Source organism: Canis lupus, chromosome 18, assembly GCF_003254725.2.
Source record: "Canis lupus dingo isolate Sandy chromosome 18, ASM325472v2, whole genome shotgun sequence".
Classification (NCBI taxonomy): Eukaryota; Metazoa; Chordata; class Mammalia; order Carnivora; family Canidae; genus Canis; species Canis lupus.
In genome coordinates this window covers 17,989,830-18,015,130 of record NC_064260.1, presented here as the reverse complement: position 1 = coordinate 18,015,130, position 25,301 = coordinate 17,989,830, and the positions used below count along the sequence as shown (strand labels likewise).

At 47.6% G+C, this 25,301-nt stretch overlaps 1 protein-coding gene and 2 long non-coding RNA genes across 4 annotated transcripts in view; 1 reads left to right on the top strand and 2 right to left on the bottom strand.

Annotated features, from left to right (window-relative positions):
• The window catches only part of MAGI2 (membrane associated guanylate kinase, WW and PDZ domain containing 2), a 1,104,679-nt gene extending 1,080,020 nt beyond the window's left edge, over window positions 1-24,659 (top strand). Inside the window, exon 31 of the mRNA XM_049096782.1 lies at window positions 24,070-24,659. Within this exon, the coding sequence (XP_048952739.1) occupies window positions 24,070-24,659 (590 nt within the window). The remainder of the gene's footprint in view (window positions 1-24,069) is intronic.
• Window positions 133-11,761, bottom strand: LOC118351337 (uncharacterized). Its single transcript, XR_004806627.2, has 4 exons — window positions 11,622-11,761; window positions 10,955-11,059; window positions 6,583-10,521; window positions 133-715 (listed from the first exon to the last, which is right to left on the bottom strand). It is a non-coding gene; the product is annotated as an uncharacterized LOC118351337 (long non-coding RNA).
• Window positions 13,740-23,470, bottom strand: LOC125752963 (uncharacterized). Of its 2 annotated transcripts, XR_007403658.1 has the most exons (5): window positions 22,941-23,470; window positions 22,205-22,357; window positions 21,360-21,440; window positions 16,171-16,328; window positions 13,740-15,266 (listed from the first exon to the last, which is right to left on the bottom strand). It is a non-coding gene; the product is annotated as an uncharacterized LOC125752963 (long non-coding RNA). The 2 variants fall into 2 exon arrangements; XR_007403657.1 differs by having other exon boundaries at window positions 22,205-23,460.
• Window positions 24,660-25,301: the final 642 nt, after the last annotated feature.

The window sequence follows — 25,301 nt, the reverse complement described above, 5'->3', positions numbered from 1 at the left end:
GAAGCATTAGGACATTATATTGATAAAACACAGAATTTGTTGTTTTCTAGGCAGATTATTTTAGGGGAATGAAAAACCCTTCACAATCTATTATTGAGAGCATACCAATAGTCCAAAAGACAGTTTGTCCTTTTAAAAGAGAGAAGACCAAATTTTTTTTGCAACCGTTGACTTTTGATATTAAAGCCCATTCTCTTAATTACATTCATTCCAGTCTTAGCCAGCCCTGACAATGCAAAAAAATTACTTTCCAAAGATTCCTTCTCCACAAACCTCTTACACTTGTTTCTTACCTCAACACACACTTTACTTTCCTTGCATAGAGATTGTACCTGGAGCCCAAGTGTGCAAGGGCACCTAGCTCCAGGGGGTCCCAAACAGACCAGGTTCAGCCACTCACTGCTGCCAAAATCCAAAGGCAGACAAACGAGTGATGGTGAAACAAGAAAAGAATTTATTTTAGTGAGGACATCAAGAAGACAGCAGACTGGCATCTCAAAGATTGTCTCCAAAGTGCCGAAAATACTTCAAGGTTTATATTAGGAAAATGTCAGACAAAGGTTTTCGTGGGTACATGCAGGTGGGCAGTAAAGGTCAAACCCATTACTATCTCAGGGTCAATCACACGGGTCTTGCAGGCATCAGGGCAGTTGTCATTGCTTGAGAGGTAGTTTCAGTTCCCATCACAGGATGCTTTGCCTGTGGGATCTTTTGCCTGAGTTAAAAGATAAAGTGGAAAGAAGAACTTAATCAGTTAGAATGTACAAACTGTGGTCAAAATGGAGGTAAAGTCCTCTTCCAAGATGTTGACCTTGTTATTTCTAGTAACTTTAATTACATATATTAATTAAAATTCTTAATCCATAGAAAGCTTAGAATTCTTAACTCTTAGAAAGTTTAATTACTAAGGGCACCTGGCTGGCTCAGTCAGTAGAACATGTGACTCTTGATCTCGGGGTCATGAGTTTGACCCCAAGATGGATGTAGAGACCACTTGAAAAAAGAAAGGAACTTTAATTTCTAGTGAATACTAATATTACCCAAAACTGGGTTTAGCTATTGCTGAATCTTGAGCCAAAAGACACAACCAAGGCAAAGAATAGGAAAAGGAAGGGTTTTACTTGCAACAAGCAAAGAGAACTGCAGGGTCTTTCCCAAAGCAGTGTCTTCCTGAACAACAAAATTGAGGAAATTTTAAACCAAGGATGCATACGTAATCATGAAGGGGCTTGCATAGTGGGGAATACACATGGAATTGGACAATCGTCATCTTAAGGTGACTGAGTCCAAGTCAAAGTCACCAAGCCAACAAGAGTCAATGTCATCAGTTTTCTGGTTCCAGTTGGCCCAGTACCTGGTTCCAAGGGATCCTGTAAAGTCACCTCAAGAATGTGCCTCAGGTCAGTCTACTTTGAGCCAGCACTGAGAGTTTTGCCACTGATTTATTGTCCTTGATGTGATTAGGTTATCTCCTGGCCTAATAGTGGCTGTTTGTTCTTATATCTTGTCAGAAGATGGGGGTGGGGAGGGGTGCAAAATGATTTTTCTATTTTTCTTACATCAGGAAAGTTATGTCTGTTTTTCTTTTTCTGGAGACCCCTAACACTGCTCATACTAAGAAGTAAGCAATTGTGAACTGCCTGTGAAACCAGCATTGTTTAGGTTGGTGAATTTATGAATACGCTTCATAATCTCTAGGACTATATGTTTTGTTGTTGCTACTTGGTAAATCTCTTTTGTTCCCTCAGCCCCTCTACTTACTTCTAGTTTCCTGGATATTTCTGAATAGTATGATCCTTGGAACATGCCTTGTGTGAATGCTCAGGAGAAAAATTCTTGCCCATGGTACGCCACAGGGATTGGATGGATTCCTGCCATCCTACTAGACACTATTACCTTGGCTATAATGGCATTGGGCTCAGAAATCAGACTATCCTTGTTTTTCCTGTTCTTTGTCAGGCACAGGGCCACCACACATGTCATTAGGACAGCCTCCGATCTTAAGACTCCTGTGTAGGGTTTTCTCCTAAATAACCCAGTATGATCCCTCAATAAGCATAAAATCCAAGATACGCATGACCGCATGCTTCCTAAGAGGACCAGTCGGAGCTGTTACCCAGTCGGGGCACTCAGGAGGTACAGCTCCCTTGGGACTGAATCATGAATAAAGCTCACAAGAAAGTTGTCCGGTTTAGATAGGAGTTCCATACTTTTGATCATGTCTCTCATCTGTCCTTACCCCTGGGATGTTTGGCGTTCTTGGTCCTGCTCTCAGATTGGAAGTACTTCTAGCTTAGATCTATGATGCTTAATACTATATAAAATAGCTGCCCCTTCTTCACAAAGGCCAGAACCTCTACCCCATCCATCAGTACTAGATCTAGAGGCTTACAAAGGGTATTATTATTGGTCACCAAATATACTGATTCCTCCGAAATGGAAAGAAGCAGCCCCAATCTCTATAGCATTTCAGCCCACTCGCCTGCCCTCACGGTAGTCTAAGATGCAATGGGGGAAGTGAAGGGAAGTCAACATCCCTTCTCAGGTAGTGTGAAGGTGTCAGTGCATTTGACAAGAGGGATGCCTCCTGTCACTCTCAACCCCAGGAACTTTCAGCAATATTCCTAGTGAGACACAATTTGGAAGCCGAGGATGATTTTGGTAATGGACACCTAGTCAGTTAATGTATTCTCCTTGTTTTGTAGGAATTAACTATGGGATCAGCTTCCTGATCCCAAAGCCTTCCCTCTTGGGCTGCCTAACACATTAGAGTCGATTTGGATTTAAACAAAAAACACCAAACCCTCCTTCCCCTCCCCCAATCATTATTCTGCCCCGTATTCAACAACTATCAATAAAAGATAAAATCCCAACACCCAGGGTGTGCAGTTCTCTCTCTCTCGAACTCATCCTCTTTTAGATCACAAGAGTGTACTTTTCACTTTAATAAATTTTCCTGCTTCTGTTACTCATCTGCTCTGCTGCATGCCTGTCCTTGACTTCTGTCTTGTGACAAAACCAATCTTTGGCAACTCATCTAGGTCTGGCCACGTCAAGGCATCAGGGCCTGGGGACTCCCCAGTTACCCAGAAACATCTTTTGGTGACCACGAAGGGACTTAGTAACAGTGGATTGAGTGACCCTCTTCATTGATGAGCCTCCAACTCCTGCCTGCCTTGTGCTAGAGAGTTGCTTAGTCCCTGCTCTCCTTTGTTCTACTCTCTCTTTCCCATCTACCTGAGAAAAGGCCTAAGGTGCTAGAAACCACAGGGCAAGAATGTGGTAAGAAACAAAGTGCTCATGAACCAGCTCCTCCCAACCCGTAGTCAGGCTCCCATGGATTGGTCCAGGGTATAAACACTTCAGGGCTCCTCATGGCTAAGTAGGGACCTCTAGGTGCTAGAAACACGAGAGTGTGAAGTGTGGTGAGAATGAGCACATGAGCCAGCTCTTCTGAACCCACAGGCAGGCTCCCTTACATCATTCCCAGGGTCTGAACAATTCAGGGCACATAGTAGACATAGCTGGGGTCCTGTGCCTGAGACTTGACATGGAAAAGGGGTCTTTGCAGACGTGATTATGTTCAGATGAGGACATTAGGGTGGATCTTAATCTGACGTAGCCAGCAACCTGAGAAAGCAGAGCATAACACACATGGAAACCATCTAGAAAATGAAGGCTCCATACTGCAATGTAAGAAAACTAACCCAGAGACCCCACAACACACAGGCCTATGCCCCTTTTCAATAATACAATCTTCCAATGTGGCAAAAGACATGTTTAACACACTAGAAACATCTTCAGTTTCCCAGCAATAAGAAGACAAAAATAGACTTGTCTAGCAATTAATGTTTCAGTATTTTATTTTTTATTTGCAAAGGATCTAGACAGTCAATGAATTCTCATCATTTAATTCAACTTAGCAAAATTCTAAGGGTGGAAGTTAACACAGAGATCTGGGAAACTAAACATTTCATAAAACAATCATTGCAAAAAAGTTCACCTTAAAACTCTTATCTTACATCTACTTAATTCATCTGTTCTTAACAATCATACTTAGATTACTCATGAAAATTTCATGAGATATTTAAGCACTTAGCTGTCATCTTAAGATTTTCTTTCATTTGTTTTTTGTTTGGTTTTTTGCTGACAAATTTTGTAACAAAAATAACATGAATTTATTTGACATTCAGTAGATAAATTTATTTGACATTTAGTAGAATACAAGTACTCTACTTAATGTGGCTAACTCTAAGACATGTCTGTATTAATTCAACCAGCAAACTTAAACTAGCTTTTATTTACTGAAAATACCCTAGATAACATAAACTTGAAAAACATTTGGGTTAGTTTCTATTATACTCCTGAGATTTAGAAATGCTTAATTTATAAGCACTTAATTTTAAGCCAATCATTAAAGAGAGCCCTTTTACAAATTAATTTTGGTGATGCCATCCAGAGGGTAGAAAAATACTGCATCTATATTGTACATACATAAACACACAAACAGATCTTAGAGCTTTTATTTTCTTTTAAAGATTGTATTTATTTATTTGAGAGAGAGTGAGCGAGAAAGAGAGCACAAGCAGGGGCAGAGGGAGAAGCAGACTCCCTGCTGAGCAGAGAGCCCAACATGGGAGAGAGAGGCTTGATCCCAGGACACTGGGATTATGGCCTGAGCCCAAGGTAGATACTCACCTGACTAAGCCACCCAGGTACCGTTCTTATAACTTTTAATTTTAAAAATTTAGCTGAGTCAGATATAACAATAGAAAACTCACTAGTTTATAAGTTCAGTTTACCCGTTCAGATGGCTAAAGCTTTTTACCATTAATACTAGTGAAGATGCCTGATTTGTCTTTGTCCTTGACAAGTAATCTTATGGAAACTGGAGGAGTTGTATTTTTTTATAAGACCCCTTTTCCTTTTCTTTTTTCCTTTTAGTCTTAGGTGAATATGGGCATTATTTTAGATACCTCCTGGGGTGTTTACATTTCAAAGATACAGTGAGATTTACCTCTTCAAGGGACAAAAAAAGAATGGAAGTTCCTCCAAGAAGGACTTTGGTTTCCCAAGGCCAATAATTCACAAGCCTTTTGAGATAAATAGGGGAAGTTTTTAAGTCAGTAAAAAGGAATAGATGGACCTTGGATTGCCTCTGGAGCTATTTTTTTTTCAGTTTTGCAAAGACTTATAAAATAATAACAGCTGCTCTCATCTTTTTTTTTTTTTTCCAAAGAACTGAATTGCAGCCTAAATTATATCAAAGGGGCTGATCCCCTCATCCAGATACATCATCTCCATTTGCTTCTCTCCCTTTGGGCACATGGTTTTCCTTTAGCTTTGGGTAGGAGACCTTAAAAAATCCTGTCAGGCTTTGAATATCATCTTCCAACTTCTAATCAACTTTTAACCACAGAACTGTTACCCCCCCACCCCCAAAAAATTCTTTTAAATATCTTGCCAGTTTTTAGCCGAGACAAACAGTCAATATTTGGGTAATACGGAACACCTTCATGCATCAGGAGATGCCTTCAAAGAGGGTACAAAGGATAGTACCTTCTCAAGAGCCAGAGTCACTCCCAAAGGTAGTCAAAAGAACCAAGAGCCTGCGGGCAGACAGAAAGCCAAGCCGAGCTCTTAGGACACAGAACAATAGGATTGTGCATTTTTTCATTTTTTGTACCTACAGTTTCTGGAACAGCAGTTTTTAGACATAAAATAAGCTGGTGTGCTGGAAGGTAGCATATTTAATTCTTTGGATTTTAATATGAAAGAATTTACATTGAATGTGGAGTGTTAATTTTTGTTCTAAGTCTAATTTCTGTTCTTTCATCTTGTCAAAAGGAGTCCCTAAGGCTAGCCATTATAATTCCTTGTATCCACTTTTTAATTTGGTCTTTTCCACAGATGCCAATAAGGCAAGAGTTTAGGATGAGAGCTCTCCAAAATTTTTCAAATATAGAAGTTTTCAATTCTAAAGATCTATCCTCTGGCCCCCGACAAATGGGATCTATTAATCTCAATAATGACTCAAACTAATAAGCTTTCTTTATGGCTTGACCAAGGATGCAAGAAGCATCCCAAAAGAGAACGCAAAATACGCAGCCCTCACCAGTTCTAACAAATTCACTCCCAGGGATTGTCTAGGGAAGCAAAACCCTTCATTACACAGGTAGTAAGGATGATGTAGTGAAAACAGTGTCTCTGGTTTCCCACAAGAACGTGAGATCCCTCCAGTCACACACCTGCCCATCTGTGACACCAGGCAAGGTGCTACCAGAATGAGACTTTCCCAGCAGTAAGAAACTAAGGCTGAGACTGCAGAGGCTTCTTAGGGACTGGGACCTTTATGGCAAACTCCCTGGGAGCTGCCATGGCTGGCCAAAGAGAGTGCTGCTTATGACTTTGTGCCACAGAACCCCAGTCTATTTCCCTGGCCACCAAAATGCACCCCAGAAAGGGTACCTTCCAGATGGGGAGGATGAAGAGAAAATTCTCACTAGTCACAAGGCCAAGCTCTCAGGACAGAGAAGGAGACGAAAGGTAAAGCCTCATCCAGTTTTTACATAGGGGACTCACAGCAAAGTTGATGTCCACAGAGGCTGGTCTGGTCACCAGGAGCTCGCCAGCCCATGCGGGCAGCCTGAACAGAAGGCTTACAGTGGCTGCGCCTGCGTTCTGCTCTACGGTCCTTCCTCCTTAGGACAAACTACATAAGAGATAGAGACAAAAACAATGACCATCTTTGGAAGGAAAAGGATCAATAGAAACCAAGAGTGCTCATTACCAACCTTTTATTTTCTTTTAAGATTTTCATTTATTTATTCATGAGAGACAGAGAGACAGAGAGAGAGAGAGAGGCAGAGGGAGAAGCAGGCTCCACGCAGAGAGCCCGACGTGGGACTCAATCCCGGGTCTCCAGGATCAGGCCCCAGGCTTAAGGCGATGCTAAACTGCTGACCCACCCAGGTGGCCCAACTTTTTCTTTTCTTAACCAGAGTGGCCCTATCCAAGCAGTTAGTTCCACACATATTTTATCCTGCTAAACTAAATTTAGAAAAAAAAAAAGTCTCCTCATCATGCTCACTTCCAGCAGACCTTACAGGCAGAGATCTGGGACCCCCTCGTGGTAAGAATTCTTAGCTTCTACAGGTGCTTGTCAGGGGCGTCAGGACCTCTCAGCTCTAGCAGCCTCGGAGTGAGCAATATCCAGACGTGGAAGTAAGTCCTGCCGACTACGCCAACTGTCGGGCAGGGGAAGATTTTTCTCTACCCTTCTAGATTCTTCTGGCAGTCTAATCAAATTGACAAGACAGAGTAACAGAAAGACAAGTTTAAACACATATGTAGAGCGACCCTATAAGAATATGAGACCCACAGGCAGTAGGCGGATGAGGCTTCTATGGTATCTGAGCTAAGAAGAGGGTAGGGATTTGGGAGTCAAAGGAGAGGAAGACATTTCCTAGAAAGATGGGAAGAGGAGATGTTCGCCATGCCTTGCAGACAAGTCTTTCTGATATAAAACAAAGTTATCTTTGGTGATCGCTCTTTCTTGTTGCAGGCCCCCATCTACATGTTTCTGGGCACTTTAGGGGGAGGTAAAAAAAAAAAAAAACCATCTTGAGTCTTTGTTTCTTAAAATTAATCAGCGTAAAATAATCCTTATGCCAAAGAGACACATTTTGGGGTGGTAAATTTTGCTCCCCTACAGTTCATATGCATTTTTTACAAACATACCAGGTTTCTCCGTATTTCTCTAAGTAAATTGCTAACGCTGGCTGCCGTTCCACTTCCAGGAAAGGGGAATGAGTGATCTCTGACTGATATTTATTTTTCATTCAATTGCTATTTATTGAACACTTAGTAGTATGTGCCCAGCACCGTTAGAGACCAAAGTTACGACAGTGAACAAAACAGATCCCAGGCCCTGTCTAATAGAATTACATTCTAGGAAGAGAGACACACAAATAAATTGTAGTAAATGCTGTGAAAAGAAACCAAGGAGCTGAACTAGGAAATAACCACTTTGGACAAGGTGGAGAGAAGCCTCTGAGGACCCTTCACCCTGGAGCTGACAGGTCTACTCCTGTGACAACACAAGGGGCCCAGCGTTGAGGCTACAAATGCACACACAGCCCAGGAACTGGTTCCTCCTCCTCCAGCCGATGTGTATTGTTCAGAGGGGGCCTGCTGCACAAAGTTGGCCTTCGTGTCTGAGTCTGCACTGCTGCCAACAGTTCACCAGCAACCCCTCCGCACCCAATTGCCAATATCCTTTTCCCAAGCCGGCCTTTGGCTCCCCTGCCTGTCTGCAGCCTTTTATTTAGGCCGCTGCACTAGCACTCAGCAGGCCTTGCTGGCACATTTTCTGCATGTGCACAGACCTGCAAAACTCCAGGGCCCTGATGAACCATCATCCACAGCGATACTCAAAGACAGTTTCTCATATTTCTCCTCAATTCCATTTTATTTCTGGAGAAATGACTCCAATAAAAAGCCTTATCTTTTGTTAAAATGAAATTAGACCCGCTTGAAATCAGACACATATGAGCCCTGTGTGCTACAGACATGGATACCCATTGGCTTGTTTCTAGGAAGTTCTGAGACTTCATTTGCAGAAATAACACTTCAAGGGCGCCTGGGTGGCTCAGCTGGTGAAAGGTATGCCTTCAGCTCAGGTGTTGACCCCAGGGTCCTGGGATCCAGCCCTGCATTGGGCTCCCTGCCCGCTGGGGGGTCTGTTTCTCCCTCTCCCCCTCCCTTTTCCTCCCTTCTCCCTCAAATACATAAAATCTTTTTTTAAAGGGTAAAAGCAAAAAGAAATCATTCATAAGCAGCATTTTTCAAAACCTAGCCCAAACTCTTTTTAAGGTGAGGCCGACTCACGGCCTGCCACGGCCCCACCCATCCTCCTCCCACACCAGACCCCTCTGTCTTCAGCTGGTCTCCATAAAGCTGTTGGGTGCGGCTCCCATCACCCCCCTCCCTTGCCATCTATCCACGCCCTGCTGGCCACACCGCCCCTTGCCCCCCCCCATTCCTTGGGAACTATAGCTTGAACTTGGAGGAGGGCTCCGATAGTTTAAAATCCTATCATCATCTGTTCCTGATTATCAAAGCAGGGGAGATGCAGGAGGAGGCTTTCCCAGCCCCATGGGTAGGGAGCAAAGCTCTTTGGCATCATCAGCCTTTTTCCCTGGTGGGGAACAAAGGGTGTAATGACCTGGGACATGCAGCTGGAGCTAAGTTCACAGCAGCCCTTGGGGTGCTAAGTTCGGGGAGAGGCCTGTGATCCCAGCCGGGCCAGGTGCAGATGGTGCCGCTTACGTCGTCTACTTGCCTCTGCTTGCCCTCACGTCAGCTCTTCTATCTGGACACCTCCTGGGCTCTGGTCCTTTCCCAGGGGTTTGTCGGGGGCAATCCGAATGACAGCATGCATGCGCAGCACTTAGCATCAAGAGTAAGTACCCGGCAATGTTAGCTGTTGGGGTTTGGGTTGGGTTTACCATTATCGTCATCACTTGCAAGTGCTTACTGCGTGCCCAAACCTGTGCCAGGTGCTCACGCAGCTTCTACAAAAGTATAGGCAATCTTAATTTTCCTAACAGGTGTCTGAGGTAGATGATGTGGCATTTGGGCTCGGAGAAGTTGAGTAATTAGTTGAAAGCTACACAACAGTCAGTAGTAAAGCTCAGACGTAAATCCATACGGCCTCAACTCTCAGTTCTCTTTCCTGTGCCCCGCCCACCGATCCTGCCATTGCAAGGTCAGGCTCCAGCCCTCCAGGGCCCTCCAGCACCTGCTGAACGGGCTCCACAGGCCTCTGCATGTCTTTCCAATGAGGAAGCTCCTTGTGGTTTCCTCCCCCGTCCCACTACAGCTCACGTGCTGGGTTTCGGCCGTGGAGGTCCGTTTGGAGTCCCCTCCACTGTCATGCCCATGCCCACGGCCCAGGACCTGATCACAAGAACGCGGGTGTGAGTGTCAATGCAGGACGGGTCTGAATTGCGTGGCTCGTGCTGGAACATAATGAAAAACTTAGTTTGCAGATGTGAAAGTGGGAGATGTGGGTTTTTTCTCTCTCCAAAGTAGGCAAGAGCTGGGCGTGATTCAAAAGCAGAAGAGAAGCAACCACTTGAAGAAAAAAAAAAGGCTCATTATTGAAGAACTAGGGGATGACATTGCTGCTGATGCTAAAATTTTCATCAATCTAGTTTTCACTTCAAGACCATTTCCTCAGGGAGCCTCCCTGAACTCCTAAATGAGGTTAGCACCCCGTTAAATGCCTCTGTAGCACCCTTTACTTTTTTTTTTTTAACTTTCTTTTGATGATACATCACATTTGAAACCATTTGTTCTACACCCACCTCATGCAACAAGCTCTGCAAGGGCAAGAATGTCCTCTTGTTTGTGCTGAATTCCCAGCAGTCAACACAGTGCTCAGCACCGAGATGTTCAACAAACGTTCATCAACAGCAAGATTAACAGTATTTCTCTGCCTGAAGAGCAATCGTGCTTCTGTTTGCCAATACCAGGAAGAGAAAAGGAAATTTCATTTCTTTATGAAAGAGTCAAAGACAACATGATACTGTGATTGAAGCAATGCACACTGGATAAGGCTTAGTTCACACGCAACTTCTTTGTCAATATCAGTGAATGAGTCACCCGCTAGATAAGGAGGAGGACCACCTTATCACCCTCCTGTGTAAAAGCCTCCCCACTGTCTTTGGGTGAAGTTGTCCCCAACCTGCTCTCCCAGCCTTCCCTTCTTCCACGACCCCAGGCCCCGCTCCCCATTCCCACACCCACTGAGCACTTGCTGATCGCACTTTCTGGGATACTCTTCTCCACGTTCTGTGTCTGTGTTCCCTTTAAACTCAAACGAAAACCTGCACCACATCCCAGATACGGACGATCTGTTCTCGCACGCCCACCCCACAGCACTCCATACTTGCGTCTGGAGGTCTAGAAGTCTGAAATCACGCACGATGAGTTCCTGGAGGCACTTGTGGTGTCTTGAGCATCTTCACATCGCCAGTGCCTAGCACACGCCTGCCTGAAGGTCAGCACATCTTGTGATGAATAAACACACAAGAAAACCTCAAGGCCTCCTTGACTGTTCTCTTTTGCTCACAGCCTATAGCCAGTCCATCGGCAGGTCCAGCCTCGACTGTCTTCAAACCATATCCGGAATCTGCCCCCTTCCCACCACTTGCCTGACCCAGGGCACCGTCGTCTCCTGTCTGGGCAACCACAGTAGCCTCCCGACCGGTGTCTTGCTTCCCCCTGCAATCCATTCTGCACACAGCAGCCGTGTTGGCCTTTTAAAATACTCCCCTGTGTGAGACCATCCAGTGGCCTCCAAAACACTTGGAATAAAATTCAAAAGCCTCACCGAAGCCCTGGGTGGTCTCACCCTTGCCCTCTTCTGCCTCCCGGGCCAACTTAGCATTCCTGCAATGCACCAAGGCCTCCCTTCGCAACATGTTCCATCTTTGCCCACATGACTTGTTACTTGGCATTCAAGGCCCCGCTCACTGTGAGCTCATCAGAGAGGCCTTCCCTGACTGCCTTATCTCAAACAGCACCCCACAGTTCTCTCTGCCTCTTCGCCTTACCTTATTTTCTTGTGTTGTACAGATCCACATCAGACGTATCACTATGTATTTGAATATTAGTTTTCTGTCTCTTCCTTGTGATAGGTCCATGGACTTCATAGATGTATTCTCAGTGCATAGACCTGTATGACATAAGCAGTAGGTGCTCAATAAATGTTTGTTAATGAGAGAAAAAAAAAAAAAAGCTTTCCCCAAGTGTCTGCCAAAGATGGCAGAAAGGCACGTCTGGTGAACGATGACCTCCAGGCACCCATCATGGCCCATCATTGCCACGCGACTACTGCTAGGCTGGAAGGGGGTGGTTGTGCACTGTGCGGGCAATGAACATTTCTGGCAATTTCTACAGAAACAAGTTAAAATACCTGGTCTTCCTCAACAAGTATATGAACACCATCTGGGCCCGTGGCCCCCACCACATCTTTAGGTGAACAGCAGGGATGTGCTGCTTGCCAGACTAAGCGAGGCCAGGCCACCCTGACCACCTTGGGGTGTTGGATAGGACTCTACCTCCCTCTGACAAGAAAAAGCAGTTGGTGGTTCCTGCTGCCCTCGAGGCTGTGTCTCCTCCTCCGTGAAAGCCTGTCTACCTGGGATGCCCGGCTCACAACATTGGCTGGAAGTACCAAGAGGTGACGGCCACCTCGGAGAAGAAGAGGGAGGAGAAGGCCAAGATTCATTAGGACAGCTCATGAGGTTACAGAGACAACCTGAAAAGAACATGGAGAAGGAATGTGACCAATATACAGAGACCCTCAATACCCCAGGGTCCCCAGTGTGAACGCAGTACTGTTGACTCCCCATGCTTGGCCTGCCCTGCCCTTCCTCCGTCACCACCCTGGGATGTAGGGGACCCAAGGGCTGCCCTCCAGGTGCCACAGGTGCTGGGGATTCGACAGCTAGGAACACAGAAACGGCTAAGTCACTACTTCTGTTTAAGAAAGGCCTTTCTTTAAAAAGTTACTTGACACATCTCTCAAATCCATGAAGATAATTTGTCTATGACCTACTTGTTTGAGAGAGTTTTAGAAAATTGAGCACAGGAACAACCAGTGAGTTCAGTTTCAGCATTTGCAGAAATGAGCTGGAAAACCGTAATTGGAGGAGAAGCCTGCATTGTGAGGGGGGCACGTGTTTGAAACTTCTCACGCAGTCTTGTACTGTAGTCTGCAGCTGGTGGAATATGGGAAGGTGCTTGTGGGGACTGCGACCTGGTGGGGTATGAAGGTTTTCAGAGTCACGCACAGGCTGGGGAGACCTGCACCCAGGAGGTCACAGGCATTGCCCTTGCTGCTTCCCTGTCTTTTGCGATCAGAACTGAGTAAGTTGTTTTTAAAGGGAACAAAAAAGGGATAGCTAAAGCTGCTGGCTCCTGGGTCCCAACAGAGAGAAAGAGAGAGAGAGAAGAGGACAGTGTTTTGAGAAATAAAACTGAATGCAGGAAAAAGAATTGTCTGAGGATGGCCTTGATGAAGTATGACAACAAGGACTTCGGGTGACTCCAGACACAAGAGCTTTGCTTCCACTAATTCATTCTCTTTTTAAAGCCCCAGAATGTTAAAAGGGGACTTTGTTCCCTGAGGACATTCTGATGGACATCACTTGTGGGGCCTCCCCCACTCCAGAAGTGGGTCAGTCTGCTGCCTGAGTCCTGCCCATGAATGGCTTACAGAAGCAGATGAGGGAGTGCAAAGAAGATCCTGTCTGAGTACCACGGAGACATGCGCTTAGCTGGAGTCGAAGAGTCTCCCCCGAGTGGCTTGTTTCCATTTCTTCTGTCTGTGGCAAGAGGTGCTTATTATCAGTTTCCACCATTTCTCCCATGAAACGGGTGCCTTATGATTGATTATTCTCATTCCTATTTCCGCTCTCTGCCGCTTCAGACAGGGCCGTACTGGTGTGATGAAGAACACGACTCTAGGAAAGCTTTGAGATTAAAGATGCTTCCGAAAGATTAGGGTAAAACCTGTTCAGATTCTGCTAACTCTGTGAACTCAGAATTCATTATCGGCTTCATTGGGCTAAGATGTATCTTGGTGCCATGGGGGGCAGGGAGGCAGGCCAGTTATTCGGTTATTAAGCAAACTAGTGGTGGAAACAGTATTTGCAAAAGGTGGAGCCAGTGTAAAAAGACTTTGAGGCACCAGGCTTAAAAACAGTTTATCAGCACTATGAATTTTTTCACATTTTAAAAATTGAGGTATAGTTTATAGACAGAAAACTTACCCTTTTTACTGTACAATTCTACCCAGGTTCTGAAAAACCCACGCAATTATATAAGTACTACCATAATCACGATACAGAATAGCCCGTAATCCCCTCCCCACCCCCCCGATCTCTCATTCTCCATGTGGTCAAGCCTCTTCCCATGCCCAGACCCAGGAAACCACTATTCAGTTTTCTGCCCCTTTAGTGTCATCTGCTGGGGAGGCTCGTATAAAGGGGCTCACGCCGCATGTGACGTCTTGGGCCTGACCGCTCCCTCTCCCCGTGGTGAGGCTGAGATTCGCTCACGGGTGGACCAGTTGCTTGTTCCAGTCCGCGGCTGACTCCTGTCCCTCGCCCCCGGGGTGTCATGGGTGTGTTGACCCATCACCAGGTGATGGACATTTGTGTTGTGTCCAGGTCCTGCTGCATAAGAGCGAAGCCACTCTAAAACTTCACACGCAGGTTTTAGTGTAAACTTAAGTTTTTCCTTCACTTGTGAGACAGCCTCAGGGCGGGATGGTGAGGTTGTACAGTAACGAAACGTTTCACATTTTTTTTAAAGATTTTATTTATTTATTCATGAGAGAGAGAGAGAGAAAGAGGCAGAGACACAGGCAGAGGGAAAAGCAGGCCCCACACAGGGAGCCCGACGAGGGAATCGATCCCGGGACCCCAGGATCACACCCTGGGCCGAAGGCAGCCGCTCAACCACTGAGCCACCCAGGGATCCAGAAATGTTTCACTTTTTAAGATACTGCCAGACTGTTCCCAAGTGGCTGTTCCACTTCTCCTTCCCAACGAAAACATAAGAGAGTTTCAGGGGCTCCGCGTCCTTGCCAGTTATTTTCGGGTCGTTGGTTTGGTTTGGTTTTTCCTTTAGCCACATTAGCAGATGTGTAGTGGCATCTCCTTACAATTTTGCATTTTGCTGTTAGTGATGTCGAGTCTTTCTTATATGCTCCTTTGCCATTCAGATATCATCCTTGGTATCATCCTTTGCCCATTTTTAAAGTTGGGCTTAACTATTAACTTAATGGCTGACATGTATATAAACCCTCATACATAGTGTTTCATTTATCACAGGTCTGGGAGGGCACCCAGGGAGACATCTTCCCCAACTCTTGGTTTTCCATCTCCCTGAGAAATTGAGGCTAGGATGCTCCAACGGCTTGCCCTGGTCCATGCCGAGGGGCAGCACTGGAGCTGGAAGCCAGGCCCGCCGGACACCGCTTCCTCTGCCAGCGGCTGGCCACTCTCCCTGAAGACACGCGGGGCCACCGCTGCCCAGCAGGGGGTGATCCACCCGCCAAGGCTCCGGGTGACTAAGTTAGGGCCAGGTGGCGTCTGTTCCGCCCCTGTGCCCCAGACATCTCCATCGCCGCTCGCCAGCAGAACGTCCCCGTGCTCGGTCTCCCTTCTCTGGAGTCCAACTCCCAGCGGCTAACACATAAGGGGAAAAAATCTATAAGCAAACCTTCCCTTTCTCCTCTTCCCACTCCCAAATGGGGATTTTTGCATTTTAACAGGGGGTCTCAGAGGCACGTTCTTCTTCATGTAGTGGTTTACAAACTGCTTTATTAGAGCTTCAAGTGAGAAATGGCCTAAAGACCCAGGCAGGGGTGACGGTTACCAGAGAGCAGGTGGATGGTGAATGCAAGGAAAGGTGATGGGGATTAAGGAGGGCGGAAGAGACCGGGCAGGTGGGAGGGGGGTGAAGGGCCAGAGGCTCTGGATCCACCCCACCTAGCCAAAGCTGTTCCATTTTTGTTTGTTTTACACATTGGCTTTCATTTAAGATTTTATTTGAAAAGAAGAATGTGCTGCTTTCCAAAAGATGCTTAAAATAAATGAACCAGCATGTTTCTCATATGTCCTGTAATGCAGGTGTTGAGCTCATTGAGACCAATCCCTGAGCAGCACCGCATTCCAGGTCGCATCTGGGTCATCAAGACTCTACCTGTTGAAAAATAGAGCCGAGTCTCACAATCTGTACTCCCAGACACACCTCTGATGAGTGACACCAAGACAGCAACCCCCTTGGCCCTTGGGGCACAGAAGGGCTTGGCTGGAGTCTTCGGACCTTGATCATTTCCATTTACTCCAGTCCACTGACGACACACCGTATTTTCCATATTTTTCTACGTGTGTCCTGGTGTAGAAGAAGAAAGCAAGCACCAAAACAGAGGAGGGGCTTGGGCCAGGGCTCTGGAGTCCTCTTGATTCTCACTTACCCTGAGCAGCCCTTCCACATTGCTTAATATATCTAACCTCGGTTTCCCCATCTACGCAGTGGGGATAATTGCAGAGCTGTTGTGAGGATTGAAAGCTCCTGTATACAACGCACCTGGCACAGGTCAGGTTACAGGTGAAGCCTTCAGTAAATGGTAGCTCCATAATCAAGAGCCCCATCGGCCCTGAGATTTGCTCCTTCAGCCCTGGAGGTCAGGTTTGCCACAGGCTTACTGCTGCACCTTTGATTATGCTCTGAAAATGGTTATTTTGCTGCAAAAATAAGCAAATATGGTCACAATTTTTAAGGTCATTGACGTTTATAACACCTAGTTTGCATCTCTCTGGGAACAAAGGTGACACAAATACATGTTTGAATGCCATTAACGATGCCTCCAGACAGGAAACCATGCTTCAGAAAGAGCAAGAGCAAAGGAAAATCATTAATTTGTTCAGAAGTTTTTTAAAGGCACACTTTTCTTTGTATTTCGTTACAAAAAGCAATCACCCTAATGATGGTTGAACAGATCCAAATGAACCATTACAGCTTGGACCCATCCTGAAAAGATTTTTCTTTTGAACACCAAATGACCTCACATTACTGTTCTTTGATCTACTCTAGTCATTGTTTCTTACATTTTCCTATAATATTGTAAATTAGAAGAAAATATAGTTCAGTGTAACCACATCAGTCTTCTCCAACCCAGCCAACCGTCGGCTGCAACAGGAGAGGTTTTTATAGCAAGAAGGGACACTTACCAAATCCATGGATCTCTTTGCAGAGTAAGCTCATTTGTTTGAGCAGTAACAGTAGGTCTTGAACTGACTCTGTGTCTCCAATATCTAGCAGGAGTATTTTCAGGCCAGTCCAGGTCAAAGTGTGACACTGTGAGGGCCATTTTAAAAATACATAGTATTTTCTGCCCTTCAGAAATGCAATTTCATTATCTTCTGATTCCTGCTCGCGTTTCCAGCATTTTCACAAATCAACACCCTCACTATGGTGACTGCCCCTCCGTGGCCAAGGTTCAGACACAAATGGCATCTCCTAGTCTCCACTTAGAATAATGATGGAGCTGCCTCTGAAAGAATCACTTTCGATGGGAGTTTCTAGGATACTGCCCCAGAAGAGAGGAGTCCCATTTGACAATCAAAATAGAGGATGGCCAAGGAGTCTAGCGACAGTGTTTCAGCTGAGTTGCTAGAACATTGAACAGCCCCACCCCACTCCTGACCAGCTACGCAGCCTGCAACAAGTTATTTAACCTCTTTGTACCTCAGTTTCCTCATCTGTAAATGTACAGTTTTCACGTGGGTAAATACAGTAGAAGAGTGACTGGTATTAAGTCAGCCCCTCACTCCATGTTCCCTGCTGCCATTATTAGCCATACAATAGTGCTAACACTACTGCTACCTTCCTGAACACCCTTCCCCGAAAGGCAGCCACTAGGCTCTTCATCCCGGCCCCATGTTGGCAGGAGGAGAGCAGTGCCGGGGGCCTTGGGGCAGGGCCTTGGGGACCAATGGGCCCAAAGCTGGAAGCCCTAGGAGTCTTAGCTGAGGTGTGGGACCGGAGACAGGCCCTCCTTCCCCTTCAGCAATCCCTGGCTTCCTCCGAAGGGGTCTCTCCCTCACCCTTCAGCACAGGATAAAATTAACTCTTCCTTGATGCCGGTTACATTTTCCTCTTCTGCACAATTTTTTGCTGGAGATAAGAGCCACCCAGGAAAACCAATAATGCGGATACTTATTTACTGCAATAAGTAGTCTATTCCTAGTAGGTCACCTCTTTGTTACTGTCACTTGACTTGCTTTTATATGCCATAAAAAAACAAGCTGTTCAAACACAGTAGATAAGGGTTTTTGTTTGTTTGTTTTTTAATCTTAGGCATAGCGAGATTACGTAGTGGAAGACTACATTTTATTTTTCAATATTGCTGAGTTCCTACAAGATAATTCAAGAGATCACACATCTTTTAACTCAAAGTTAATAGTACACGTGTGTGTGACTTGTGTACAGATATACTAATAATATGTAATTATGTATTAATCAGACCATTTTCTTTTTTTTTTCTTAAAGATTTTATTTATTCATGAGAGACAGAGAGAGAGAGGCAGAGACATAGGTAGAGGGAGAAGCAGGCTCCATGCAGGGAGCCTGATGTGGGACTCAATCCCAGAACCCCGGGATCATGACCGGAGCCAAAGGCAGACGCTCAACCACTGAGCCACCCACGTGTCCCTAATCAGACCATTTTCTAGGACAGATCCAACTGGCTAGAGCCAACAAGAAGCAGGGGAAGAAACTTGACCTTAACTTAGGAGAGGGATCTGCTCCTTCTGCCAACACAGTGTGAGCTATATAGGGTCTATCTGGCCTGTGGTTCATCTGAACATTCACTGGCACGTTGACTAATGATTCCCCAGAGATGAAGCTCCTTTAAGCAAAGTCATTGCATCATCGTGGCTGAGAAGGTTAACAAAGGAAAGAACATCTGTTGAAAGCCAGGGGAACTTGACTGCCTGCTTTATAGATCCAGAGCTCCCCTAGCTTTTTTATCCCAAGGGACCACTGATGAAAGCCATTCCAGTGCCTTTTTTGTTGCTGCTGTCTTTCCTCTCTGCATGCCTCCCCCAAACTTATTTATTTGCCCTCCTGTCAAATACACACTAGCACTTCACCACCATCCTCTCTCTGAAAACTGATAAAAGTCAGGGATGCAAACCTATATTTGCTGATTATTCTCTAAATGAAGATCTGAAGTGTTTGCTCAAGTAAGCATTGGGTTTCGAGTCTTCCGTGTTCTCTTTGTGCAACTAATTGAGTCCATGTTCTCTTTGTGCAACTAATTGAGTCCGTGTTCTCTTTGTGCAACTAATTGATTTGTTCATCGAATATTCACTGGGCACTTATTACCATGTCCAACACCGTGCTAGGCGGAAATTCCCAATGGATAAACAAGACTACCGTGGCCGCTGCCCTCATGAAGCTTGTGATCTAGTAACTGGAACTTCTATTAATCGAATAAGCAGGCAGATAGAGAATCACCAATCATAAGTACTATGAGGAAATAAAGACAAGATGCTCCTGAGGACAGCAGAACATCTACCTTGGATTGGGGGTGATATTTAAGAGCGCTAAAGAATATAAAAAGAACCCACCCTATGAAGAGTTGGGGAGAAAACTTTCTGGGCAGAAGAGTCAGCAGTGACATACATCCCAGAATAGAGAAGGAGCTCGGTGCATTTAGGAACTGAACGAAGACCAGTGTCTTCACTGGAAAATAGAGAGTAAATAGAGATGAAGCCGAGGGGGCTGGCTGGGGCCAGATCATGCAGTTTTTTCTGGGTCATGGTATTAATTTTGGGTTTTTATCCAAAAACAGTAAGAATCCCTTGAAAGTTTTAAGCAAAGGAATGACATGATCTAATTTGTGTGGCAAAGATATTGTTGTGGGTGCTGTATGAAGAATCAAGCAAGTCTGAATAAAGAGAAGGGTGGTTTATTGTAGCAGCCCATGTGAGGAACAGTAGCTTGGCAGGCCCATCCCTTGGGTGTGGGAACTAGGTTGGTTGTCCTGAGCATTGAACTCAGGGGAGGGTGTGTAGTTCCCAGTATCCTACACTGAACTTCTCTTGCCTGAATAACACTGAAAGTCACTGTTGAATTCTCTGCCTTTAACAGCATCACCAAGGGTTTATGAAAGATGTGCACACTATGGCCTTCTTTTAAATGGGATTATCTTGGGCAGCCTACACCGGTTGCATCCTTCCAGGGACAGCCCTGGATCTTGACCTCAGGTGGCGAAGGTGAAGGCGAACATAAGTTGACAGAGTCCATGTCCACTTGAAGATAAGACTCATAAGACTTGCAGGTGGATTCCGTTTGTGAGGTGAGGGAGAGAGCAATCAAGACTGACTCCAAGTGATGGTTGTACCACTCACCAAGATGGGGAAAGAAGGACAGAGTGCAGAATAGGTTCAGGGAGAAAAGATTTCCACTTGGGACTTGTTACAGAGAGGATGCCAATGGACGATCTGAGTGGAGATAGCAAATGGACAGGTGGACACCAGCCCAGAGCTCATGGCGTAGAGTTCAGAAACCTCTGGGAGTACTGCTGTTGTATAAAAGCTACGTGAATAGATGAGAACGCCTAAGAGACACCATAAAGCACGAAAATAACCTAAGACCAGTCCCTGAGGAATGCCAACATTTAGAGGCCAAGTAAAAGAAGAGGAAGGAACGGCCAGAAAGGTGGGGTAAAGAACAGGACGATGGAGTGTCATGGAAGCCAGGGGTTCACTTGGTGTCTGGGAGTGGTCATCTGTGTGAAAGGTGGTGAGATAAAGCATGACGATGAATACAGAGAGGTGTCCTCTGAACTTGCCAATAGAAAGATCACTGGTGACCTGAACGAGAGCAGTTTCACTCCGGGGGGCCAGCGGGAGAGGGCGGGTGGAGGAAGCCGGGCTGGAATAAGAGGCGCTCTCTCTCTCTCTCTCTCTCTCTCTCTCTTTTTTTTTTTTTTTTTTTTTTCTGATTTCAGCCATTGGGTCTGCTGGGGTCTTTGTTTGGACAGAGGGGCTGCAGGAACCCCGGCAGGCCCACATGGCTGATTTTGTCTCCTAGGAAGCATCTCCATGATTTCTAATTCTAGGCTTCCTCAGACGGGAAGAACGTGGGGAGCCCGTCTTCTGGGCACCAGACTCAGTAAATGAACACGGTGACATATGTCAGGTGGTGGCCAGGTTCGAAGAGAAAGAGAAGGGAGAGGGGACCAGGGGGAAAAGACAGTTTGAAGGAACCAGCAGGAAATGTGGCTATTTCTTCTGGTCATCATGTGTCAAGGCTTCACGAAAACCCTAGTTTGCACCCCAGTTCGGGTCACCTCGACGAGGCGGGTAAAAGGCAAGGTGGGGGACAGGCTGCCCGCCACCTTGGTCTACTACACTCAGCTCTGCAGGCTCCTGCCTGGTGCAGGTGCCACGTGGCTGGTGCTCGGGTGGGGAATTCTTGCCCAAAACAAAACCATCAAGCAACTTAGTAAAGGTCCATCCTTTAAAGTCATTTTACTTTAAGATGCAATTCATTTTAATTTCTAACTAATACTCTCAGTCACAAGTGGCTTGGGATAGTTTAGCTTTTGGTTTCCACCACTAAGAATTCAATGATCTATAAACAAACACTAGAGAAATCTTTTTTTTTTTTTTTAATAAGAGTGATTCTTCTGTATCTTTGCATTTGGAATGATTTTACCTTCTGGTTTACTGTCAAGAGTAAGAGGCTCAGAAATAAATACTAACCATTCTGTCCAGTGATGATGGGGTCCAGGTCCTGTTGGTCAGCAGTGGCCACTGAGCAGGTCCATTTCACATGCTTTGATCCTATTTGCAAGGCAAGAGGTTAGGAAAATGTTCTTAGTAAGTAAAAAAGAGTAAAAACACCCAACCTTTTACTCTTGGCTGACCCATGTTGTAATCTTGGTCAAATTACTTAACCTCTCTCTGCTTCAATTCCTCCTTCAGGAAATGGTGTGAATAATATCAACCTCCCTGTATCTCACAGTTAACCCAAGGCCAGCTAATTAACTCGGCCCTACAGGATGGAATTGGCAGAGGTAGGGGAGGGGGGTGTTGGGAAGAGATAGTAAACTGTGAAATGGCATCATCACAGTCCAAGTTAGAGATTACCATTGCACCACTACCCTCTAGTTAGGCCTTTTGGAGACCACCGTTAACTCCTTCAGGCAATCTCTTCCTGTCTGATGGAGTGGACATGGTCTATCATTTGCTGTAACGGTTTGATTTTCAAATTCTAGCCCAGCCAGAAGCAGAACATACTCCCAATTTTCAACAAAAACATTTGCATTTGAGGATTTTAGAATACTCTTTGAAGTAGCCAAGGCCACCTGGGGGTAGAGCAAAACCACACCTGGGATCACAGCCATCAGGGATGGATGATTTACTGCACTTACAACCTCACCTACAAGTATGCTAGTTAATACGGCCAGTCCATACGTAGCTACTGGGACACAGAGTAGAAATCTGACTCAACTGTGTGTAAAAAATCGTTATAATCCTCCCATTGCAAAGTGCTGTCCCCTTTAAAAGTGCATATCTCATCTCTATGATGTAAACACTTCAGTCACCCCTTATAAAAGGAGAAAATGAGGCTCAGAGAGATCAAGTAGTTGATCCAAAATCACATCTTGGTGAATGCCAGAGGCAGGATTCGATTCCAGGTGTTCTGATGCTTTTCCAGGACTTTTTTACTCCTTATGTGAACATGATAATAGAACTACCTACAAAAAGAAGGAAGAGAACACTGAGCCCTAAATATTCCATTCGAATTGAACATCCACGGAGAAACTTTTTAAAACTGATCTGATATTGTACAGGTGGCCCAGAATTACTGGAACTATCCACCCCACTGCCTTCTGCCTGTCGTTTCCTCTTTATAAATCAGCATCAAAGATACTGGATAAGAATCCTCAAATTTTAAGTCAAGTAGACCCTTGACATTCACTGATTGAGTCTGAATAAGGGCCTTTAATTGTCTGCCACGTATAAGGTTACAGCGGCAGGAACTGATTCCCAGGCACCGAGGCTCGTGTGTGGAGCTGAACGTCCTGGCTAGTGAGGAGCCTCTCCTGCCACCCAGCACCCCTGATCAGGAGGCCTCGTCGTCCCCACTCACGACCCTATGCCAGTTGTATGGAGAGAACTTACAGTCTAAGGAGATATTTCAAAGTTTGAGGATTTCCAAAGGTCTTGGGGCCTAGTCCTTGCAAATACCAAGGGAAGACTATGGGATTTTCCTGCTTTAATCTTGATTGGGGAGCTAGAAACCCAGGGGTAATGTTAGAGCTCATGGTAGTAACTAACCCATCTCTGCTTCCTAACACATCTGTCTTCCTTCTACTCGGCTTCTGACCAGTGGTTGCTTTTAAAAAAAAAAAAAATCATTCCTCATGTGTATCATCCTGTTTTGTGTCTTGTCGTAAATTGTCTCGAGTCCTTTCTCAAAGTAGGGAGCTCTGAAACCCCGAATAAATGTTGAAACTAGGCTTCCTAGGGAGAATCATTTCTGGTAGCCTGGCCCTGCTATGCTGTCAGAACTACTAGAAAGGATTAAGGAATGACTTCCAGAAGGACGACAGTAAACGGTTTCTGATGACTTCATCCAAATTCTGGGAGCGCCTGGTGGAAGCTAATGATGCTTCGAGTGACACCTAAAGGCTGCAAGTCACTGTCCCGACCCCTCCTCCCAGAGGAGCCAGGCCAGGGCTTCGGCGAGCTCGGTTCGCCCGCGGGGTCCACGACCCGCCCCACCGGGTCCACGACCCGCCGGGGGCCTGTTCGCAGCGGATGTTCCGGGCCCCGGGCTGCTGATGGCGCCGGGGGGCCACCGGGCCGGCCTACGGGACACTGGGGCGCGCTGATTCCGGGGCTGCCGAGCGCGGGAGGCGCGCGGGGCCCGCAGCCGCCCCGCTCCCTGGGGGCGCCCGGACGAAGGGGGGGGGGGCCCGGCTGCAGCCTCGGCCTCCGGGGGCGTGGCCTGAGCAGGGGGCGTGGCCAGGGCGGGGGGCTCGGACCCTCGTGCCCCCGAGCGGGGCGCCGCCCTAACGCTGTGCTGCCCGCCCGCAGCCGCCCCGCTCCCTGGGGGCGCCCGGGCGAAGTGGGGCGGGGGGGCCGGCTGCAGCCTCGGCCTCCGGGGGCGTGGCCGGAGCAGGGGGCGTGGCCTAGGGGCGGGGGCCTCGGGCCGTCGTGCCCAAGAGGGGGCGCGGGGCGCGGGGTGCGGGGTGCGGGCGCCGCCCTAACGCTGTGCTGCCCGCCCGCCCGCAGCCGCCCCGCTCCCTGGGGGCGCCCGGCTGCAGCCTCGGGGGCGGGGGGCGGGGGGCGGGCCGCCGGGGGGGGCGTGGTCGGGGGCGGGGGGCTCGGACCCTCGTGCCCCGGAGGGGGCGCGGGGCGCGGGGCGCGGGCGCCGCCCTAACGCTGTGCTTCCCGCCCGCAGACGACCCCGGCTCCCGCAGCGCTGCCGCCGCCGCCGCCCCAGGGCTGCAGGAAGTAGGCGCCCCCCCGGAGGACGGCCCCCCTCCACTGGCCCCGTCGCACCCGGCCCCGCCCTCCGAGCCCTCCCGGCACACCGGCCCAGACCCGCCTTGGGACAGCAAGCGGGAGCACGACGTCCGGAAACCAAAGGAGCTGGCGGCCGGCGGCCAGAAGAAGCAGCGCCTCGGGGAGCAGGCGGAGCGCCCGGCCAGCCCGCGGAGGGCGGCGCGGCCCGGGCTCGAGGGGGCGCCCGGCGGCCGCTGCCCGGAGGCGGGGGCGCCGGGGCCCGCGGCGGACGCGGCGGGCAGGGGGGGCGGCGGCGGGCAGGGGGCGCCCCGCGGGGCGGCGGGCGCGGAGCTCGGCCGGCGGGGGGGCCCGGGGGCGGCGCCTGCGCTCGCGGGGCGGGGCGGGGGCGGGGGCGGGGCGGGCGCGCGGGCCCCGGGCGGCGCCCCCCCGCGCAGGGCCGCCGTGGCGCCGGGGCCCTGGAAGGTGCCGGGCTCCGACCGACTGCCCGGCGCGCGCAGGCCGGGAGCCCCGACCGCGGGCCGCTGAGCCCCGCCGCGCCCCCCGCAGGCCCCGCCCCGCCGCGCCCCGCCCCGCCGCGCCCCCCGCAGGCCCCGCCGGCCCCGGGACAACCAAAACCACGTGGAGAACACCGCGGAGACAGTGCAGTGTAGCTTTAGTAAAAAAAAAAAAAACGAAAAAAAGAAAAAAATCTCAAAAAAGTAAAAAAATGACCCCCGCTGCATGAAGGATTTGGATGCCATCCAAACTCTCTACCAAGAAACCGGACAAGTTAAGAGCAATCACAAACTGGAATATCGCCTTAAAAAAAAAAATTCAAACTGCACGGAGCAAGCTGAAACTGAGACGAGATTATATCTTTTAATTGATCTAAAGAGTTGTAAATAAATTGTTCTCGACCTATCTAGACAGGGGTTAAAAGGTTTCTTTGGACCATCCGGAACTGCTGCCCACGACCTGGCCCGCCCCGGCCCGCCCCGGCCCGGCCCGGCCCGGCCCGCAGGACGACTTAGGAACCTAGTGCGTTCGTCGCTGTGATGCCATTTTTACTGCCATTTCTGTGATCAAATCATGTTTCTGTACATTTTCAGTGGTAGGAAAAAAAAGAGGTTTAAAAAATTGTATCTTAGGGAAGAGATTGCCGTAAGTCAGAATTTTGCAGTTTAGCTC